At 39.9% G+C, this 22,793-nt stretch overlaps 1 protein-coding gene across 5 annotated transcripts in view; it reads right to left on the reverse strand.

Annotated features, from left to right (window-relative positions):
- Positions 1–9,772: 9,772 nt before the first annotated feature.
- The window catches only part of MME (membrane metalloendopeptidase), a 51,576-nt gene continuing 38,555 nt past the window's right edge, over positions 9,773–22,793 (reverse strand). For all 5 annotated transcript variants that reach the window (XM_049803294.1, XM_049803295.1, XM_049803298.1 and 2 more), the window contains exons 18-23: positions 21,108–21,227; positions 20,252–20,385; positions 17,955–18,020; positions 14,431–14,526; positions 13,941–14,017; positions 9,773–11,192 (exon numbers count right to left, since the gene is read on the reverse strand). In XM_049803294.1, the coding sequence (XP_049659251.1) occupies positions 11,093–11,192; positions 13,941–14,017; positions 14,431–14,526; positions 17,955–18,020; positions 20,252–20,385; positions 21,108–21,227 (593 nt within the window). In that variant the 3' untranslated portion in view covers positions 9,773–11,092. The remainder of the gene's footprint in view (positions 11,193–13,940; positions 14,018–14,430; positions 14,527–17,954; positions 18,021–20,251; positions 20,386–21,107; positions 21,228–22,793) is intronic.

Consider the following 22,793-nt stretch of genomic DNA (forward strand, 5'->3'; position numbering starts at 1 on the left):
CTGCCCAAACCCTCGTTTTATGTTTGACCTGTAGCAGAGATGGGGTCGCCACAGGTAGGAGCAATGCTGAACGCGGCTGACTGAATCCTTAACCCTGTCTTGTAACAGGAGTGCATCAGACCCGCCGGGCATGAAACTGAAATACTTTCAAGTACATCAGTAATGGTATTTCTTCCTGTGTGTGGTAATCCAGGCCTAACTCAAATCCTACCTATGTTTGCAGACCTGTCCCTGGCTCCCATCTGGGAGTGGAGCAGAGGCTTTGGAGCTGTGTTCCTTTATTGGGGTTAATAGCACATGATTAATTACATTTGCTTTTCAAAATACTGTTCTTGTACAAAGCTGCAGAGACCATTGGTTCCTGTGTGAAAATAGAGGACTTCTAAGCTTTTCCTTTTTTTCCGAGAGGCTTGTTTCTGTTCCAAGCAAATACTCCAAGTTATGTAGCAAGATTGCATTTTGTTTGTTGCGGTTTTTGTTTACTGATGTTTAAGAAACTGACCCAGGGGATTTGGTGGCCGGTTTAGGTCAATTGATTTGCAGGACGTTATCGTGTTTCGCCAGCTGTAGGAGTTGTAGACGAATCCATCCTCGCACTGATCCAGGTCAAAGGCGTTGACTGGTGTGCAGCTGCATGGGCTATCCCAGACTGGGTGCTTATATTGCCAGTAGCCGTCAGCAGGTCAGACTTATCCGTGGTCTCTTGCTCTTGACATTCACGTAGGAGCTGGGTGCAGTGAGCAAGCAGCGCTTACCAGAGAGCAGGACAAAGGATCCTTCTGAGGGATGGGGCCCATCCTTCACCTCCAGCCATCTCTTCAGGGTGCTTGCTCTGTTCCCTTTGTCTAGAAAGAGGGTTGCGGCTTCTCAGTCATTTGGAGAGTGGTCAGCTTGTACCCATTTGCAGTCACAGCATGTTGATTAAAATGCATCAGTGTTTATCATTCTTGCAGCAGCAGTGCTACAAGGCCTTCCAGGTCACAGCCTCTCAAGCCTGGTGCTGTGCAAGGAAGCTTAGTCAGCGACCGTTCCAGCACCAGTGATTTATGAGTTGAGGTGTAATGACAGGCTAGAGGGCAAATAGGGTTCACACCTATGATAGCCTTTTCTGTTGTTACTTATGAAGTTGTATGATTTAAGTCATGATTGTAACCTTTTGTATATCAAGATAGCTCTGATCATTGGAGATAGTCTTAAAAGGATAAGTTACTCTGCCAATATCACGTGCCTCAAGCTGAACTGTTTAAAACTGATTTAATAATCAAATAGTAGCTACTGCATAAATACGTTATTCTGGGTGGTAAGGGAGGGAGAAGGTCACTAGAGAAGCTCAGGACTTGGATGAGATCCCCTCCTGGAGAGCAACAGTTAACTAGAATTAGGAATGTAGGGCTGACAAAGACAGCCGGGTTTACTGATTCCAGCTCTGAAAGCTGTCCTCAACAAAGGTGGGAAGTGTTTCTTGTAAACAGGTGAAAACATTTGGGTGAGTTTGTAGCCTCCTGTAGTTGCATCTGGTTGGAGATGCACTGGACAACTGATTTATTTAGGGAAGAGCCTGGGAGTTACTGCTGACTTCCTCACTGACACAAGCTCTTCCGTAACAGCAGTTGTGAGTTATGCTTTCTGCCATCCATTTTGTCTAGGTTACCATACCTCATCATGGTGATTAATGACTTTGCCTCACTTCATCGCCTCATAGCTGGACTACAGGCATGTGATTCATGTGGGCGTGAAGCCCAGTCCTTAAGAAAGTCCAGCCTAGTGCAGGAGGTCTCAACACCAGCAGGATAACTGTCTTCTGCTCCTATATTAGCTTCTCATAAAATAGTAAATCAAGTTGCTGGTGTCAGTCCTGATGTTCAAGGCTGTAACTGAAACAGTAGCAGAATACCTAAACAATTCTGGATGAAGAATATAGTTGACAAGCCTATTTTTGACGCACTGTGTGGCTACCAGAAGGTGACCTGTGCAGGAGGAAGATCTTTCTCAGGACCTGGTTCAACTCTGGATTGAATTCTGACTTCTGAGGTCCAACAGAAAACATACCATACAGTTTTCTGAAAGTGGATGCTGTATTGCACATCTCCTATTGCAGTGAGAACAATAGCAAGCTTATTCTTGTTACGATTCTGCTGGTGTATTATGGTTGAGATACAAGACTTGGAATAGATATGGAACATTTGGTAGCAAGTGGAAATAGATCAGAGTCTTCTCAGATAATTTTAAAACTTCATCAATAAAATCCCTATATAAGGAAGGAAGCCTTAGAACAATTGAATGGTCTACTTAGTAGCCTTACATGTATAATCTCACGAAGGATGTTTCTAGACTATTGTTTTCTGTTGTTCCCATTAGTGTAATATCTAATCGCTACGTGAGGGTCCGCATGGACAGTGGAGAACATACTGAATGGTACTGTTGTTGCCAGGAGATCAGTGTAGAACTGAAGCTGCGAATGGGAAGTCTGAACAGTGTCAGAATGAGAAATTTTGTCCCAAATATACAACTGATAGATTCTGCTATGTTTGCAAGATTTTGGGTCGTACCTGTAAAGGCTCTAAGGGGGTTGCATTGTTTGGAAGTCAGTGCACACATTCCTTTCCTGGATACAGGAAAGATTTCCCTTACCAGAGGTAATCATGTTTGGTGCGAAGTGTACTAATCATTTGTCATTACACGGCAGAGTCCCAGGCAACACAACAGCCTGCTGAGCCTGCATGAAGGAATGAATATAATTTCATAAAAGAGGAGGTGAGTAGGACTCCAGGGCACAGATCCAGCCTTCTGCCCATTACTGAGTCTGAGAGGCTTGTCTGAGCTCATTAGGACTCACTTCTGTTAAACACTGATTTTATGAGGAAAATGTTTTTTTTCTGTCTTGAGTCACCACCATCACTTCCTCCCATGTTTGGTTCTGGTGTCTCGATGTGTGATGTGGTGAGAACAGCTTGAGTTAAGGCAGACCAAAGGAGACATCGAGACATGTGGAATCTGAATAATTCAGGAAAAATCTGCCTGCTGTCAAAACTCAGATATATATATATTTATAATCAGTGTTGCCACTTTCATTTGTTTTCTGAACCAACTGCTTTCTGTTCTGTGGAACATTGCTCCAGTAGTGTAAAGTTGGTTGTATTATATAAAGTAATTCCAAATTCTGCTATGCTCACTCGCACTGTGACTGACACAATGTGTGCATCTTTGATTCTTCTGGAGGAGAATTTATTCCAGTGCCTCCTGATAAAATAATTTTTGGACCTTTTTTCTAGGTTAGTGGAAGGATTTAGTTCTCGGGTAACTTTTGAGATACTTAATTTAATCTTGATCTCCTTCTATGAATATTACAGCCTCAGAATTTATTTTTAAAAACTTTTTAAAAAAATTATTTTTCTCTACTACTTTAATCCTGTAGACATTGAAAGTGGGCTGTGTTCCTGTAGCAATCGTCTTCATTGCCTTTCTTACAAAGTCAGTAGGACCTGAAAGTGTGACAGAGCAATAAAATGACCCACTGATTTTAGTGAAACACTAGTAATTAGCCACATGCACTGAGCTCACGTGCATGTCTGTGTGAAATGCAATTATCCATTTCTGTGTGGATGTAAAGTAATAATGATCAGTGTATGGAGGGGCTTCACTTGGAGAGAACACATCCCAAAGCAGCTGGAAAGATTTTTGCCTCGTTGTGGACTGGGAATTCCTTGATGGTTTAGCTAAGAAAATGAATACAGTACTTAGCAGTCTGCCAGCAGCTGGTCAAATATGAAAAGCACTGGGGTATATCCAAAGGAAAATTAACAAATAACATGATATATTACAGTAACATCAAAACTTTTCCTGTGTTGAGTTAAAAAGTAAGAAGTCCCAGAGAAGGGGGAAAGAAGAACAAGGAATTTGGACTCTGAATAAATCCCAGAGAAAGAGCTCCCCAGTGCTAGGCTTTTCTGGGGAGGGCAGTCCAGCAGTGCAGATGTTGCTGGTGTGCTGGGAAGACTGAAGCATCCTCTGGGTCAGTAGCTGAACTATGCCATGGGGAAAAAAGTTAATCTCAGTTCCATGACAGTCTAGCCTTAGTTTCATTTCTGGACAGCTGTGTCTGATAAACCTTTCAGCCTATGTCCTGTGGTTTGTTTTTTGGTTTTTGGGTGGGTTTTTTTTTTTTGTTATCTTCTTGCTTTCATCTGAATTTGCCATGAGTGAAGGATGATTTTTAAGGTAAAGGACTAACATCAAGACACTCCATCCCTGTGAGAATTGAAACGAGGGTATGGGAGCCTTTGAATCAGAATGTGTCCTCACTTAAACTGTGAACTAGTTTAGGATGTGGCAGTGCTAGAGTCTGGAAGGAACAAAATACTTTACCGACCACGTTTAACCAGTAATGCTCTTTGAGGAAAGCAACTAAGGTAGCAGGGATGGGCTCCAACTGCATGGTTGCTGCCTTTGTGCCTTGTTTTGCATTGGAAGTAAACCTTGGGGCGTGGGCAGGGAATGAAGCGCAGGGCACAGCCTGCTCTGAATGATCAAGGGGGAGGACTGAGTGCCAGAGTATCTCTGACTTCTGTTCCAACACAGCCTGTAGGTTGTGGGGTTGGCTCACTTCAGTTTTTCTCTTAAGTCTGCTGACGTTTTTCTTTGGGATTAAGCACAATGTTGGGGAAAATCCTTTCTTGGGCAATTATTACTCATTAGCCATTTGGGTAAAAAGCTCTCCTAACAATGTTATAGAAGATGTGTGAATACATTATGGCTCCTCTGGACACAGTATATGCCATATCTTATTTTTTGCTGTATTGTGATTTTTCCATTGGGCGTTACGGAAGATTGAGAAAACTCAGGTCCTTTAGATTTTAATTTAAAGGCCCATGATTCAATACCTGATTGAATTGAACTGATAGGTTCAAAAAGGAAAAAAAATAGTAAGTGTAGCACATGTAGGAAAATAAGTAACACCCGGTTAAGAAGTAGTGGTTAAGAAGTCACTTGTCCGGAAGAAAAAGTCCCTAAGGGTTGTCATCAATGGCATCTTCCCTGTCAGAGCTTTTCTATGGGCTCCAAGTCCAGATGTCGGTCAGCGGCTTGAGGGTGGCCCAGCACCTCTCGGGGTGGTGTGGTCCTGCCTGCACAGCCTCGTCGGAGGTCTGCCACTGGCCTCGGCGAGCCTGTGGCCCCAAGTCCCTGGGCAACAGAAGTGAAGCTGTTTGACTGTGAATCACAGCATCTCAGCAGTACTTAGATGAATTATTTAGTGATGGTTGTCTGTTATGTGTGTTTGGGAGCTGTTTCGTTAATGCATTGTCAATTAATTGACTAATGTCAGTATTTACGTGTATTTTATATAGTCCCTAAAGTTTTGTCCGCCTGCTGCTATGGCAAGTCAAGTCAATGGAAACAATCAAAAGACATCTGTAGAACTATAGTGACTGATTCTTAGATTTTATGGAAGCTGACAGTGATACTCTAAGTTGCTTATAATATTATTTTTTTTAGGTAAAATTGAGAGGGTTTTTTTTCCCCAGACCTATGGACAAATGCAGCTTTTTGCCCATTGGATCCTGCTATATCTCAGTCTCACTGTCCATTACACTTACTTTTGAGTTTAACTCTGTCCTTTCTTGCACTGAAGTAGATCAGAGGAAGCTGTTAAATAACAATATTTTTTTCATACCTGTAAATGTTGGGTTTATTTCCCTGTACATTTCATTGGTGTTAACAAGGATACTGCGATAAAGCAAAAAGCCAAACTGACTTTTCAGCCAAAATGAAAAAATGTGAAATGTATCATGAGCAAGAGAACATGCTCCCTCCAGCTTGTCTCTTCAGATTTTGATGCTCTCCACAGAACTTCAGAGCTTTTAGAAGGGTAGGCAGAACTTGGCAATGGCAGCCTGACCAAACTTTTGGGGAAGGGGACTGTAATACAACCTCTTCTAGCCCCGAGACTGATGAGTGTAAATCCTATGGGACTTTTAGCACCCTTCATGCAGACAAATACTGAGAATGGCTCTGCAAATCGACTTTGCAAGTGAACAGCAGTTACTTACATAATTTAGATATTTTGTTTCATCCCTTTTTTCTGCCATGGTTAGGAAATGAAGGTGGTAGATGTAACCAATATTTGGGCAGTATTAACTCTTTACACAAGGAGAGTTTGTACCATAGTACCTTAGCTTTCGCTTGGCTAGTGCTTGCTCAGGTATTTGTAACTGCAGGTCAGTCTGCCAGTAATACATAGGAGCAGATGTTCCTGCTATATTATAACTTGTAAGATGTTGTATTCAAGGGTAAATCTACACAGCAGCAGGCTCCAAAACTGCTTTTTGTACCAAAGAAGAGAGTACCAAAATTTGTATGAATGTATGTAAAGGAAAATACAGCAGAGGGAGAAGTTGGAGCTTAAATGGGCAGGAAATGAGGAAAAACATGGCAGATGGACTATGTGACTGTGTGGTTATTTTGCAAGGAATTGATTTCTCTAAGAGAATATAGACAGAAGGTGACTTAAGTAGCTGGAAAAAAAAGACTCAAGAATAAAACTATCAAGGGCAAGGGAATTAGCGGAATCTAACAAGGAGGAGATAGCCCATATTCATCCACAAATCAAGATCAATTTAAATACCTGTCGGGTATTAACACATTTTTGTTTATTTTAGGTATGGAATACTTTCCTCTTCCAGAAATTCCTTCCCTTCTGTTGAGGTAATAATGATTTTATTTTTTTTTTTTGCTCTTTTTTGCTTTCTGGTTTTGAATGTTAACAAACATGCACTGATGCATACTTCATAGGGCACTAGTTAAATTTTTTTCTACATGCTTTCACAAATTCTTCCATCTCTCTCTTGTTCATGCCAACTTGATTCTAAGTGTGTTTTCAGTAAAACAGAAACACATTTTCTTAGGTGATGTAGCCAAAGCAGGTAAAATTTACAGAAAATGCAAACAGTTTAGCAACACAGTGTTTGTGATACCATGTTTACTGCTTTTGTAACTTTTGGCAGTAAATCTGGCAATTTACTGAATTTACAGGTACCTCATGCCAAGCTCATGGGAATGCTAGAAAGGACCAGTGCATTTGCACACAACTCGAACTCCTACTGTGAAATCTTACAGTGTCTAAATGTGGAGCTGAAGAAGCAGTAAAATATGAATGCTGCACTGAGTGACATGTCCTTCAGTCTCGTTTGTTGTTTTTGAGGCCTTTGGTAAATGCTTTCCATGGCATGTCTATAAATACTTCCCTGACATATTGACATTCTGTGAAAGAAAATCCTGGCTGGCACTAATTACTTTGCAAGCTGTGATGAAAGGTATATTCTGATTGTCTCTGCTTGTTTGTTTAATGTCAGATATCTCACATCTGAATGGTTAGTGCTGTGTTTCCGTTATGAAGACCTGAATTTCACTTTTGCATGAGTGAGGAAATCATAATTGCCACTGGTAAAGTCTGGTTTCAAAGATATATATATATTTTACATGTTAGTTTTCTGTTAAATGCTAATACAGGTCTTCCCTGTACTTAGCTGATGTGCCAAGTGACTTTTGGAGTAGACTAAATTGATGAGAGGTGGTGAATGATGTGCCTAGCCCCAGGACTGGTATCAGAAGACATTCAGACCTGTACTGCAGATGATTTCTCTGTTTTCTCTGTTTCTGGAGTGCAGCAATTTCCTACTATGGCTTATTTCAGTAGTCACAGCTATCCACACTGTTCTGATTCAGCTGCTTCAGCCAGGAGTAAAGCTAACCCTTCATTTCTTTTCCCACCTATTCCAAAGGGGGAATAAGGAAATGAGCAGCCTCATTTGCACCTACAGGCTTGAGCCTGTGGATAGTGTAGCCTGTCTGGAATCATAGAATAGTTTGGGTTGGTTGTGTGAAGGAAGGAAGGAAGGGGGGTGTCTCTTGGTGGGATGTTTTTGGAAGCGATATAGATGCATGGCCATATGTAAATCTGTCTTTTACAAACAGTTTGACTATTTAGGTTCCTACATTGACCAGGTCCTTTTTCTTTAAACCGTTCTCACTCACACACATCAAATCATGGAGTGCTTGTGGGTTGTTTTCTAGATGTCTATTCACTTGATTTCATGATTTCATGTATGAAAGGAAATATTTCTGGCCCTTTGGGCAATCAGCAATAACTAGTAAAACTTTGCCATTCTTCCGGTCATATGCCATATGTTTGATTTCATTTCACATACTTCCTTCTAGGCTTCTAGCTCATTGTTACAGCTGGATTGTCTGTAACAAAATAGATGGGAAAGGGAAGCAGTGAAGAAATGGGGGTTTGGAGAAGAGAGTCTTATAATTCATGAATGTAAAAGCTGAGTTTGATGACATGTCTAAAGCCAGCTGTCAAATGTGTCTGTGTTTTGTCTCCGTAAAAGAGTATCTGTTGTGGCTCTGGCCAGGGTGTTGCTAGATACTTTCCACAAAGGGTAGCTTTATTTCTTCCTGTGACGGTGAAAGAAATGACTGTGTCCTTGGTAGTATATATGAATTTACCTTTCCTGCTCCATTAGGAACTAGCGTCAATCAAGATGCAACTATTTTTACATGTGTATAGGTTGCTTAGAAGTGAAAAAACCTTCAGCGTGAGGTATGCCTGCTATTGAAAATCACAGGGAGGAATCTGTGTCTCCAACACCCAATACACTCTTTGAGTTTTTTGTCAGTCTAACAGGCAAATGAACCACAAGGTCTATCAGAAAAGTTTGCTGGTACACTATTAAACAGGTATTACAACTGATCTACCTGTATTGACTTATTCATGGTTGGGTTTTTTTGCTATTCTATTCACTAATTATTAGTGAGTCTCTATTTATTGATTGTGACGCTTAATGCTATTTATTCTGTATTTAGTGATCCACTGGTTTACTTACCTTCTGAATTTCTTTTCTCTCCTTGATGAGTGTTACCATGTCTAGCTGTAAAATGGGGATAATGGTACTTCCTGTTTCACAGTTTTATGGGCTTGAATTTGTAAAGGATTGAGTTTCATTTGTATGCATCAGGTTAATGATAAAGAGTATAAAAAGATCTCTGACAAATATGGAGAAAAGGGGCATACATGAAAAAAGGGACTCAGCAGAGAGATAACCCTGTTAACATAACTTTTGGTTTTTTTCTAGCACTTTTCTCCAATTTCTACTGCTTTTCACTCTCTGCTTCCCTTTTGTGGTCAGGAGTGACTTGCAGGCAGCAGTGACTAGACAAAGAATGGTGTAGGTACAAGGGCTCTGCAGGTCCCCTCTGTGCCCTGGACATCACATGCCTTCAGAAGGGTCAGTGGGAATTGGTTTGTGGCTGCCTGTGGCCACTTGATCTGTCCGGTGCACCACAACCAAAGATCCTTCCATTGATTCTCAGAAACTGCAGGTACAGCTACCGTACCTCCAGCAGCAGTGGAGCTGTCCTGGCTGCTCCTGGATGCCTTCGCTATTGCTCTTGCATTAAGCATGACTCCTCCAGCTGGGAATTCACAAAAAGGATTCTATTTTCTGCTCTCTTTATCATACTGTTGGGGAAAAGTCCGGGAAGACAAAGTTTTCTGCAGGCAATTTTGGTGTGATTTCCTTAGATACTAAATAACCTATTGACATCTGCTTTTAAATTAGAACAAAATTATTTGAATTCTCCTTTTGTCAGTTGTTACAGATGTTGAGGTGTAGGGCTCAGGGGTGAGTATCGAAATTTATTTGCAGAGATTTTTTTTCTTTTGTACTTTTGTATTTCCTATAAAGAACACACATTGCATTTGGCTCACAATTTCAGTTTATTATCAAAATGTTTTTATCAGATGACAAACTCGGAAAGCTAAAAGGAAACATAGGTTTTTAAATATACCTATTGTAGCAGTCATCTGAGGTATCTGGTACTTATTTTTGGAAATCTGTTTGCTTTGATATACAAAGCAGTAAGTTCCTTTGCAATCTGCATGAGGATGTTTAATACATATCATTGCAGATTTAAAGCCTTTACCTTCTTACTTAAAGCTCCTTCTGATTCTTGCAATCAGCTGTGCAGCTTTAGTGATGTGAGGACTGACATCGATCAGAATATGTACGAATTATGTGCAGGATCAGACCCTAAACACTGAGAAAGTCAGCCTGAAAACTTAAATATTGGTATACTCCATTGGAGAACTCAGTTTTGTAGACTTTATCTTATTGCCTGATACCATGCTTTGCTCAAATTTCCCAGTTCTATGCAGCCACTGATAAAATATATTACAATACTTCAAGTCAAAAGTGTAGCTCAGATTTAAATATAAAAACTATGATTTATACATTACTAGAAACTTTAAAAAAGACCAACTTTAGAGAAAGCAAGGAAAAGCTTAGAAAACTGTGAAAGGGTCTTTGATCACAATCTTACAGATTATATGTTCAAAAATTAATAAATTATCTACAATTTCAGTTTGGCTGGAAAGCAGTAAATAAACTATTGTAAATAGTGACTTCAGATAATACACACTGGAATAATTAGTGAGAAGTTACTTAAGTACAGCAGGTCTTTGGACTCCTCTTGTATAAATGGTTTCAAGTAAAAATGAAAACATTTGGTAGAACTGATTTATCATAACAGCAGAGGATACAAAGTCTGACACTTAGGATAAAAACTGTTGTCTCATTATCATCTTATGATGTCTAAAACTGTGTGTTACTTAGTATTTCCTTCCTCTGCTTGATCAGAAACACACATTCACCGACCAGTAGGAGTTAATGCGTTATACTTCGACATTTTAAAACAAATCCAAAAAGCCATTGGCCAGTGGGGAACAGGATTAACTGCAAGTGAAATGTTACTGTACACTGTCAAGTGATGTAGATTCTACAGGGTTCAGTGATAGGAAAAGCAGCCAATCAGCTAGAGCAGCTAATTGCTGCGTTGGCATTAGTCCTTCATTTGACATATTGATGTGTGATTTTTTTATTTATTTTTTGGGGGGGTTTGCCTGTTTACTAAGAATTACAGTGACTACTCTAGCATATTCACCTCAGTTTTCTGCCCTCCTCCCCTTCTCAAAATTAGTTCAGAATTTCTTTTTTTCTGGAAAGCTTCTCAAGATGCAAGGTCTACGGTTCCGTCACCAAACTCGGCACTTTTTAGCAGGATCCATGTAGTTTGTCTTGGTGCATGAAAAGGCTTCAGAAAACTCTGGAGAGTTTTGCAGTGACCCTATGACCCTTTAAAACAAAAAAACCCACATCTTGTCATTGTTGCTTGCCTTTGTTTAAAACAAACAATACAACCCACATTTTGTAACTTCTTTTTTTGCATCACCTCAAAATACTGTGGGAAATGCTGTATTTCTGAACTGTGACTATTGCTTCCATTTCACCTCAAGGAGTGGCTGGATTTTCTCTTTTCCGTTTGTACAGTCCCTGTTGCAACCCCTCAAAATACAGGATCTGTCCCTTCGTTACTGGCTCTCACAAAACTTCCATTTATTTCACTAGGAACAGGTTTATTGCTTGTCGTTAGTTTTCACTGAGAATTTTTTCAGCTACGTTTTGCTGACAAGTTTTTTGGTAAAGGGAAAAGAAGACCCTGAGGTAGTGGACTGCGGTGTAACTTTTCAGTGAACGTTCATTTGTATTTTTACACATTTTTTACTTTTAGTGATCTAGGAGCGCTTCATTGCTCTTAAGGACTGGAACAGCTAAAAAGGGATTTTGCCAGAAACAGAGCAAAAAGTATTTTGGGTGTAATAACTCTATTTACATTTGTTATTAACAAACAGCTAGAACAGCAGTGGGCTAAGAATCCTGCTTCATTTACTAAAATGGAGAACTACAGGGATTTGGTACATAAGCAGGCCTTGACCTGTATCTGTTACTGTACTTGCTGTGTTTAATTTTGCATGTTAACACTCAGATACAGATTCTCTGTCACATGCCTGTGACAATTACCTGATCTATGGCGTCTTTCTGTTAACGTCTTATTTTTTCTAGTGGACAAAAGATTCTACCTGTCCAGTACTCAAAGTTGTTAGCCCATAAACTAAAATTGGGCTATGCAATTAACCATTTTTATGAAGAGCTGCCTGTCCTACCTGTAAGGAGAAATAGCCTGCAGTCAGTATAGCAGGTATTAAACAAACAACAACCCCTCCCCCCAATTAAAAAAAAAAAAAGGAAAAAAAGGCACATTGGGAGCCATTGTGACATTTTAATAGTATGTCTTTAGGCAGTAATTTGTGGGTATGTCTCGTGTACTGAAATGCTTTCTATTTTAGAGCTCTTAGGGGGCCTCATCCTGAAAATTACTTCAGATTCTAAAATTGTTAGTATGGTTTCTTATTAATATTTGTGTAATTTCATATAAAGTTTATAGCCTTTCCTACTGAGGTAAAAACAGCACAATACATGATGTAATATATCCAAGAGACACACAATTACACAGAGATGCTGAACTAGTGAACTTCAAAGGACTCATGACTCATACAAATTAGATATGCAAAACAGTTCTGAAGAACTGCTGCAGAGCCTCATTAGCATTGTGACCAAATTCAGCTGATGGTAGGACTTGATGCATAAACTGCCTCTGGGAGAGATCTGCAGAAAGTACAAAAACCACCCACAGTGAAATGCCAGTCAAGTAGCAGCTGAAGGAACAGTCACTGATTTCACTAAATATTTGAGTATGTGGGATAAACAAAATAATTCTTTGGTGAAAAGCCGTTGAAAGAAAGATACTGGAATTAACGTTCTGAATTGTATCAGGAGAGAAATCAGCTATTGTGTATGTGAATCCTGGAGATGACACAGCCTTTCAAAACTAACAGAGATGTTGTGATGTCTACATTACTATCTCATGGCATTTGACCAAACAGATTTATCAGAGCAAAAACATGGTTACACTACTGATGAATAGGTTGCTCTGACTTAAGTTAAAAAGAAAAGATCCTAGTCTGGCCCAAAGACTTCCACCCTGAACAGCCAAGTTTCCTGCATGACTACTGAATTCAAGCCCACCTATTCTTGGGAAGGCTGACTGAGTACATAAGGCAAAAAATACAAATTTGCTTGTTGCACCACAGCACACAAGTTTGTTACTGACTGAGGGGAGTAATCTTCCACCTAGAACTCAATTCTGTTACTCTTGCATCAGAGAACGAACAGTGACCTGGTAGAACACCTGGGGCACAGCGGAGCCCCAGTTCTGTCCCGCAGGCGTTACGAGTAATGCTGTTAACAGCGAAGACGGGCCAATCCGCTCTGTTGGAACAGAAGAACATCCTTCTAGCTCTAAATGGCAAAGGCGTTCCTCATTCTAATGATGGCAAAGGCTATCGACAGAAGGTCATTTCTCTCTCATGTCAGTATTACCATTTACAAGAAGATGAATTCTTCTCCATGCTTTGAAGAGTAAAATCCTTGCACCCCACAGATTAACTGGAGATTTTACCTGTGACTTTAGCGGAGGATGGAAGTCCATCAATAGTCTTTGGTCTTTATGAGAACTGTGGGAGCTACTGTGGGAGCCAGGGGACTTCCAGAAGAGCACTGGATTCCAGACACAGTCACTGGGACTCTGCTGTAACAGTTGTGCACATTTGGTAACAGCCAGGTGATGGTGTTTGTGTTCTGTGATGAGGACTGTTCAAAGCTTCTCAATAGTGTGGACAGAATTAAGTTGTATCCTCTCAAGGGTGAGGACAACTCTCCCACAGCCTTATTCTGCCTGTGCAGCTTCCTGGGAAGGACTGTGCCTGTTTCTGTCAGCACAGAGCTATGCTAGGGCTGGGAGGTCTGGAGGGACAGTCTGTCTTTCTCTTAGCCATCTTCAGTGTGCTATGCCTATATATATATGTATGCCTAAATCTACCCTGGTAAGTGCAACCTAGCCTTTTGTGTAGAGTTCTTTAAATTCTATAGCTAAAAGCTATGTTGCACCTAGGAACTGCACTGAAGATTATTACACATGCTGACCTGAATTTGCCTGGGCTGTGCACGTCAGTTTTGATGGAGTTCACAGCATATTCTGGTCTGTATGTTCCACACCATACCTACACACGTAACAAAGAAAACCATTTGTGAGCCATAAGATTGTCCAGGAAGAGACCTGCTGTCATTTCACTATGAAATACTTAATGTCATGAGAATAAATTTCACATTAGAACATAGAGAAAAAAAAAGTACATTTAAAAAAAAAGTAAAGTATGCTGTTGTCCTCAGACAAAGGCACTTGGACACAAGAAACTGTCCACAAGACTTAACTTGTGGCTGAATTCATTTATTTAGGCAAGATAAAAATTATCTAAGACAACCTTATTTTTCTACTTTGTAGTGAACGCTGCTCAGCTTAGCAACTCTGCCAGCTCTTAGTAAAACTGTGACAATCAGCCTACACTTTCTGGCTTACTGTTAAACTGTAACTTTAACTGATTTTCAAAGTCTTCAGTCGAGAATTATAGAATACCTGTGCAAAGTTCAGAAAAAACAGCTGTTTATGGTTCATTTCAAGACCAGGAAGAAGTTTTTCTTTTCCATGCTTTTTCACGAAGTTTTGATAGGCCTGTAGAATGAATTGAGTAGAAATGTTAAAACTGCCCTGCCCAGACAGTCAAAATGAAATGATGACAAGGAGGAACATGGATTCTTTGACATAATTAATCATGGACTACCTTGGACATTCATCTTACCACATGCCACCTTTAAGCAGAAGACAACAGGGCCATTCCTTAGTATTGTGATACCAGTGGCCTGGCTGAATCAAAACAGTTTTCTCATTGAATGGGCCTTACAGTAGTGTTTTACACCAGGTTTAGTGAAGCTGCCTGAATTATATTGGAATAAATGGTAAGAGAAACAGGCTTAAAGAAGGCAATTTATTGTAGCAAAAAGAAGTCAAAGCTAATGGAGTAATTTCAGTAAGATGGGTACACCCAGATAACAAGATTTTTGCATAACTACGCATCTTTTTACAGGGGAAGAAATCAAGAATGCAAAGGAGGACATATTCTGAAGTACAGTAGCTACAGAGAGTTAGTACTATTCTTCAGCAAGCTTTATAATAGATGAATGTATTAAATGTCATTGGACTGTTACATATTTACCTGCCAAATCTTTTCACAGAGTTAATTAATGGCTGTATAAAGCAAGGTGGTACTGTGTTAAAAACATAAAATATGTTCTGTAATGGAAATGACTGTGAGATTCTCTGACATCAACTGAGGGGTAGGTCTAGGGAGGCATCAGCAAGCCCTGTGCTAAAAGCAGCCTCCAAATTGTTGGGGTTCACAGCTGTCTGTATAAAGATTCACCTGCAGCAGCTCTGTCTCCTGCAGGTTCTGCGGGTCATGCATTACTGTCAGTTACCCTCAACACGCACCTTGCATGGTAAAAATCCACATGGAAAAGCATGCTGCTGTGCTGCTTTCTAAGGCACAGTCGCAAAATGAGCATACCTGAGGTGTCTTACGTGATTTGGGGATTCCCTGTGCATGGATCCTTGGCTAAGTGACTCTGCTGGGCAACCCAGCCTGCCTCTGCTCAAGGAGGCACAAATGATCTCCAAGACAATCAAGATTCATTCTTTCCCCATTTGTTCGTCTTTCCCTCTTCCACTGCTTCTTTCCATTAGACTTGAGAGATGTGGGGTAAAAAGCTTCAGCTGTGGCAAAAAATCATTCCTCTCTCCGATTCTACAGAACACATGTATTTGCTGTCCTGTTTACAGTTTGGTTTTCTCTCAAATGTTTGTCACATGAGCATATTACATATTTTTTTGCCAGCTATTGGGTTAGAGTCTAAATACCACACTTATGGTAAGATATGCTTTCCCTGTATACAATGCAGAGTTCCAGGATCCAATCTTACTAGCACAAAACTGATTCTGCAGGGAGAAGACCTTAATTTATCAATTATCTAATGTTGCATTGTGGAAAGTAGAAAAGTAGATTTATTTTTTTTTTAAGCAAATTGCAGCAGACTTTAAAACCTTTCCATCGTAAGAACAGCCGCTTTCATGTTTCTTATGAAGACCATGTGTCAAACAATGTGTTGTTAGTATATCATTACTAATAGAAAGATGCTGGCAAACTGGAGAAATGTTCTGACTAAAGTCAGTGCCAAGTTACTGCATGAGTAAAGCCAATCAACTGCACGAGTGCAAGCTGAGGTATGAGTGGTTAACAGGTCTACTGAAAAGGCTCCGGAAGTTTTAGTGGATAACAAGTTGAACAAGAGCCAACAGTGCCACAGTACTGCAAAAAAGGCAAGTGTCATACTGGGATGCATAAACAGGAGTGTCTTATATAAGATACATGAAGTAATCCTTCTACTCTACTTGGCACTGGCCAGGTCTCAGCTGGAGCACTCTGTCCAGTTTTGGGCACTACACTTCAAGAAAGATGTGGACCAACTGGAGAGAGTCCAGAAGAAAGCAGCAAGAATGAGCAGAGGTCTAGCAAACATGACCTATGAGGAAAGATTGAAAGAATTGGGTTTGTTTAGTCTAAAGAAGAGAAGTCTGGGCCTTCAAGTATGTAATAGTCTTCAAATACGCAAAAGGTCACAGAAAAGAAAGGAGCAGATTGTTCTGTGTTTCCACTGTTGAAAGCAAAGACATGATGGCACTTGAACGGCAGCAAGGACGTAGCGGAAATTCTCTTACTTAATTGTTTGAATTGTTTGAATTGTTTGAATGATACAGAAATGGTTGATTCTACCTGCTAGGAGGTGGGGGTGGGGCAGACTAGATGAACTCTCAAGATTCCTTTTGGACTTTTTTTACTACTTATATGATGTCATAATAATTATAAATGTCCAATTCTTTTTTTGTAATACTTCTGACCTCCTAATTTTTCTCTGGCTACTCCCATTCCTTTCAGAAAGAGTATCCGCTTTCATGAGTTTGTACTCTTTTTTTAAAATGCACAAATGATCCAGTAATTGAAGATCAGACTAATCTAATAAGCCACACTGACACCTCTTTTAGGCTTCCAAATCATTCTTTATACTCTCATTAATAATTGTATTTGCCCTCAAACCTGTGTATTTCTAGTGAAGCGTTGCTGATGGCTTTCTTTGCAGAAGCTATGATGATAACTTTGAGAAGTATGAGTTGGCCCATGCACCCCAGTGGGCACTTTGTTGAGGAATGACAGCACTGTGAAGTGTTGAATGTTTTGCCACAGAACAAGGTGTTCAGGGAAGAAGAGGGAGGGTCACGTTATTAAGGCCTGCTACCATCAGATTTGCAGGTAACAAGAAAAGTTCAGAGAAGCTGACTTGCTTCTCAGCTTGCAACCCGCATTCACAAAGAGAAGACCTCTGCTGCTTTTACTTTCAGTCTCAAAGTTGGCCCATCTAAGGAGTTACATACCTATTTCAGGAAGAGAATGAAAGGAAAGCCAAAAAGCATACAAGCTTTGATGGAAGGCTTAGCACAAGGAGTCCAGATGTCACTGACATCTTTGGATACTTGTACAGGGGACCCAAGTCACTTGTACAAGACGATATTTTGAACAGTTTTTTTAACAGTGAATAGTGTTCCATATAGGCAGAGACTGTTTATGGGTAGAGCTTAGAAGAAAGTCATTCTGTCCCTCCTTCCTGGCACAAAAAAGCTGGTGAACACAGAGGCAGACATCTGCTCGGTATCATCAGTTTAGTTAGGTGATGGTCCAAGTGTGATTCATTAAATGTTTTCATTCTACAAATTCCTTATTCACAATAGGAAAAAATAATAATAAAAAAAAAAGAGGGAAAGAAGTCAGCTGAAAAAGAGTGCACTAGGAACAGATAATATATATCAGGAAATAATTAACAGGATGATAGAAATACAACAGCTAGTCAATAGTTTTAAACCATGCCTTGATGACGCAGTAGGTATGGTCCTGTCCCTAGCACAAAAATGATGTTTCTTCTTCAAAGGCTCTGAAACTAATTTTCTTAATTTATGGTGGTTTCAGCTAAAATAGAAAAATGGATACTTGTTACCTTATATGCTTGTCTAACACCCCCATTATCAGCAATGTTTTCTCCTAGTGTGTTGATTCCACTCAGCTGTAAAATAGAAAGGAAAAGTATAGTTTTTTTAAAAGAAGGGCTTATCCAGGATCTGTAATGTCAAACTTTGTGCGTTTTTTCACTTTTTCAACATGAGAATTTCCCTAAAATATGAAGTTTTAGCAAAAGATTATGTTACCGTCTCTGAAAAGTCTTTGCCTCCCTTGTCTCAAAATCCATACAAATACTATTGTTTTCCCTAATTCTCCTCCTTCCCTTACAGACAGCTTTCTAGGCTCTCATATCTCTTTCACCCAGATTTTCTGATGCTTAGTCACTGTTCATTCTTCCTATTTCCTCCATGTCTTTAACCCTCAGCTTCTTACTACAGTTCCAGTTAGAGCAAGCAGGCAGAATCTCTCCATATAATTTACAAAACAAGTTACAATCCAAACTCCAAATAGTGGAAATTATCAGTTAACAGACATCAGCAAATCTGCTAGAAAGTAAGTATTTTCCTGTACATTGGGCAAGTTAGGTAGCTCTTTGGTAGCAAGATACATAGAAGATATCTATTTAGCTGGTATAGTATTTGTAAGTTGGTCAAGTATCACTAAAGATGATGAAGCTTTGGTAATGGACAATCTGTAATTTTATTTAAAAAAAAATAATTGTATTTTCAACCTTTAGCCCAAGATATTGGCCTATGATATTCAAAGCTGCAAAATGTAGAATCATCATTAGATTGACGTTAATGTGTGAAAAAACGGCAGAAAAATGTTGAAATATTCTTCTCTATTTTTAGTGGCCTCTCTGTGAGTCCCAACAGTTTAACGCACAGATTTAGGAAAACCTCAGGGCTGGAAGTTTTATCTTTTCCTTATTCTGTATGATGGAATACATTGTCAGCCTCTAAAAAAAAGACAGTAGTAGTCAGAGAAATAGCTTCTTGCAAGTGTCTTCTCATTCGCCACTTAACTGTAGGAGGACCCATCCAAGAGAAATTTTGCTCCTTACAGAGAAACAGGTGGCGGCACAGTTCAAAGCCACACATGGTTATCCAGTGAAGTCCAAAATAAACAAGGTGGATGTTAAAAGTGGTCTTCCACAATGCAATGCAACTGAGTGCTCCTGTAGTAAACTGCTTTCCTTTCTTAACTGGGCGGCAATGATCTAGGGGCTGATACTTGTCATGTCACTTGTGTGGAAGATGCAGGAGTGTGAGCTAAATGCTGCACTGGTGCAGTATGTACCTTGGCTGACAGAATGATGGCAGCTCAGCTAGTAACTGTGGTTGAAGTCTGCCATCTGTAGCTTTGAAGTATGTGCACTGCCAGCCTGGGACAGTAAAATCGCTATGGCAGCAAGGTGGGAGCACTGTGAAGATGATTAAACTGTCTCTAGATGATTAAAGCTGGGTTGTGTACTAGAGACAATGCAGGTGCATTAGCAGAGCATTTGGTCACCCCTGAAATGACATGCTATGAAGTGCTGTGTTATGTATACAGGGCTCCCTCCTTCCAGTGGCAGTTTTGCAGCTTCCATTTTAATAGGAAGAGGACTGGTCTCCTGTTCAGTATGAGTAATTACAGTATCAGTGTCACCTGTTTCTGTGAGTTAATGGAATATTGGTCTTGTTGGGACACAGAACAGACCTGATCCTGCTAACTGTTCTCATGAAATTAGGGCTTCCAGACACAGACGCTACACTGAATGCCTAATAATTTTAACTCTGCAGAATGCTATAAATGCAGTCACATTTAGATTGCCTGCCTCTCCTAAATCTATCATCTTTTCCTCTCCTTGTACCCTGATTCTTCTCAGACCTTTTAGCTCTGTAGTCCAGCTTTTTCTCTGGAGGAAAGAGCAAGAAACTTTTGAGCGAAGGAAAGCAGCAGGTAGGATTTGTTTTGATGGGGATATATATTATTTGCACATCAAGTTTTGGGGAAATGAAGTTCAAACTTTCAATTTATTTTTTTCTGTTCCTTCATGGAATTCAAAAAAGAGCCTTTGACGGCCCAGAAAGGCTTCTAAGGCAAAGGCTTCTAGGACTGCCACTCATTCAGAACGTAAATCCTGCCTCTTTCAGAACAGTTGGTGTATGTGTGGAGTTTTTACCACTATATTTAATTTTAAGAATTTTTGTGTGTGTGTGTGTAGGGGTAACAATATTGACCAGAAGCCAACAGAGCATTCATGTAAATAACAGTTTGCATGTTTAGGACATAAGATTTGTGTTTCCTCATTAAAAATAGCATTGGTTAGTTACAAATAAATATACATACATGCTGTCCACCTGCTAGGTCCCATGAAAAGTTTCCGTACTGGTACACCATACACTGGGATAGCTCCTTAAAATTGCGTGCTGATTGTTCAGTCCACCAGTCTACAAGGTCTCCATCCTCATTAAAATTTCTGCCTGTAATAATATGCTAACAGAATTATATATACAGGAAAAGAGGTTTTTGATGCAGTAAGAAGGGTAGCAAGTGAGCATAGTCACTCATGCAAAAAATTTGCTGTAATGAGGCAGTCATACAGATGATGCTTTTTTTTTTTTTTTTTTTTTTTTTTTTTTTTTTTTTTTTTTTTGCTAAGAGGGCTGTATTTCAGCAGAGGAGAAAAACAAATTCATACTGAATCAGAAGACGGGATTAAGGCTCTCCTAGGATGCCTGGTATGGTTCTGATCTGTGACTCAATGCTGGATTGATCATAGTGTGGGTCTAGAAATGAATCATGTGGCTGGGCAGCAGGTCTGAGAGGTAGACCCTTGAGTTCACACCTATGCCAGCCTAGTGACACAGCCTGTTTACACTTATGTGTAGTTTATGATGGTTTTTGATGCAGCCTTTGGGAAAAGCAAGTGACCAGCAACTATATTAAAAGCCCTTGTGTGCTGCAGGCCCACATCCTGGGCTGTTGCTGCAGCCTAGCAGCTACAGGAGGGTCTGTGGTATTCTTTGAATCGCACTTTTTGGAATCATGGGGAACAATACTGTAAAGCCTCAGAAATCCAGATTTGGTCTTATATATGGAAATTTTACCTTCATTTTATCTGCTCTCTGGAATGGTTAAGCACTAAAGCATGTAAAACATTCTGTGCATTGTAAGTTCTGTAACTAGAAACTCAGTGCCTTACCATTGTCATCAAAACCATGTGTGATTTCATGACCGATGACCATGCCTATGCCACCATAATTCAGAGATTTGGGCTGGGATGCACTGAAGAAAGGGGGCTGCAAAATGCCAGCAGGGAAAACTGCAAAAAAACCCACAACACAGTTAAGGCCCTACCTCATTATCCTATCCGTGCGGTGTGAAGAGACCTTTTTTATAGGCTTGAACCAAAGTCATGCTGTTCCCTCATTTACCAGCAACAACTGAGTTGACACATGATAATTGCTGTAGGATAGTAGGAACAGACCAGCAGGACAACTCCCCTCTTCAGACACTTGCAAAATCATGATCAGCTTTTACTTTGTCTTTGGTACTATTTTACTTTGCAAAAAAGCAGTTTACTTTTCCAATTTACAGCATTTAGCATTCTCAGACTCTTGTATCATTATTAAATAAACCTCACAACATCATGAGAAGTGGGAGGGTGTTCCCCTAGAAGAATAAATTATTTGATCATTATCCCCACCACAAATCAATCTCAGAGAGAGGAATTTATTCTTCCACTGAAAATACCAGTAATTCCCACTATAGAATCAATAAAAATAGGTCAAGCTGGCAATGAAAGAACTGGAACAAAGGGCTTCTTTTCACACACTTCTGTGCCCATTTTTCTAGGCTTTTAAGAAACAAATCAGTAAAAAAAATCATGTTGCACTTGTGATCTTTTTATAAGTGAAGAATTTAAAAAAATTCTATAAAATATTCAGTTATACTTTATATCCCATGCAGGCCTTTTCCCTATACTTCAGCCTCTTGCAGCAATACAAAGTATTTACTCTCACTGTGAATGAGACGTATGTAACTCTACAAAACTTGAACAAAAAAGAGGAATTGGATGACAGTTTTCACACAGCAAAAGAACAAAAACAGATACTTCTTGCATTTCAGCATAGATCCAGTACAGTTCTAGCAGTTTCTTTCAAGAGGAGAAAGAACCATGGGAAAATGGAAAAATAATAAACAGGTTAGGAAAAAACCTGTTTCTGCTGTCCTGGGCAAACTGCTGCCTACTGTCACAGTAATTCTATTACCTTGTTAGTTTGACATGGAACTAAATATCTAAATGTTTTGATGTTGTTGCCAGAAAGTATTGATAGTAAAGACAAAGAGTGTAAAGCCATCCTGTGTGATGGGCTATTCTGATGACTGGCAAAACAGGGTGGTAGCTGGAGTGTATAGCATCAACGCACTATTCTTTTTGGAGAGTACTGCTAGCAAGATGTTTACTCAGAATGATACACATCAGTCCTGGTGGCCTGGAATATTACAACTGTGACTCCCTTGGAGCTCAACCTGTCTTTTACTTCAAATCATAGGACCATCTTCCCCGCCCCCCCCCCCCCCCCCCCCCCCCCCGAGGCACACAGTTCCCCAGGACTTTCGGTTCAGTTGTTAATTAACACCCTGTCACCTCATCCGCTTTTAGACTAAAATGTCAGAATTCACAGATTTTATTTTTAACTCCACCCTTCTGAAAACAACTTATTCCATGACTTCTGTTACATACCACAGGTCTGAAGTGGACAGGCATTCCTCCCACAGTGGGATACATTTCAAGTAGAGATTTAAAGAGAGAAGTGCAACACCTTTGGGACCTAACAGGCAGATTGTACTTCTCAGCTTTGTGAATATCTAAGGCAGAAAAAGG

This window comes from Accipiter gentilis, chromosome 6, assembly GCF_929443795.1.
Source record: "Accipiter gentilis chromosome 6, bAccGen1.1, whole genome shotgun sequence".
In the NCBI taxonomy this organism is placed as follows: domain Eukaryota; kingdom Metazoa; phylum Chordata; class Aves; order Accipitriformes; family Accipitridae; genus Astur; species Astur gentilis.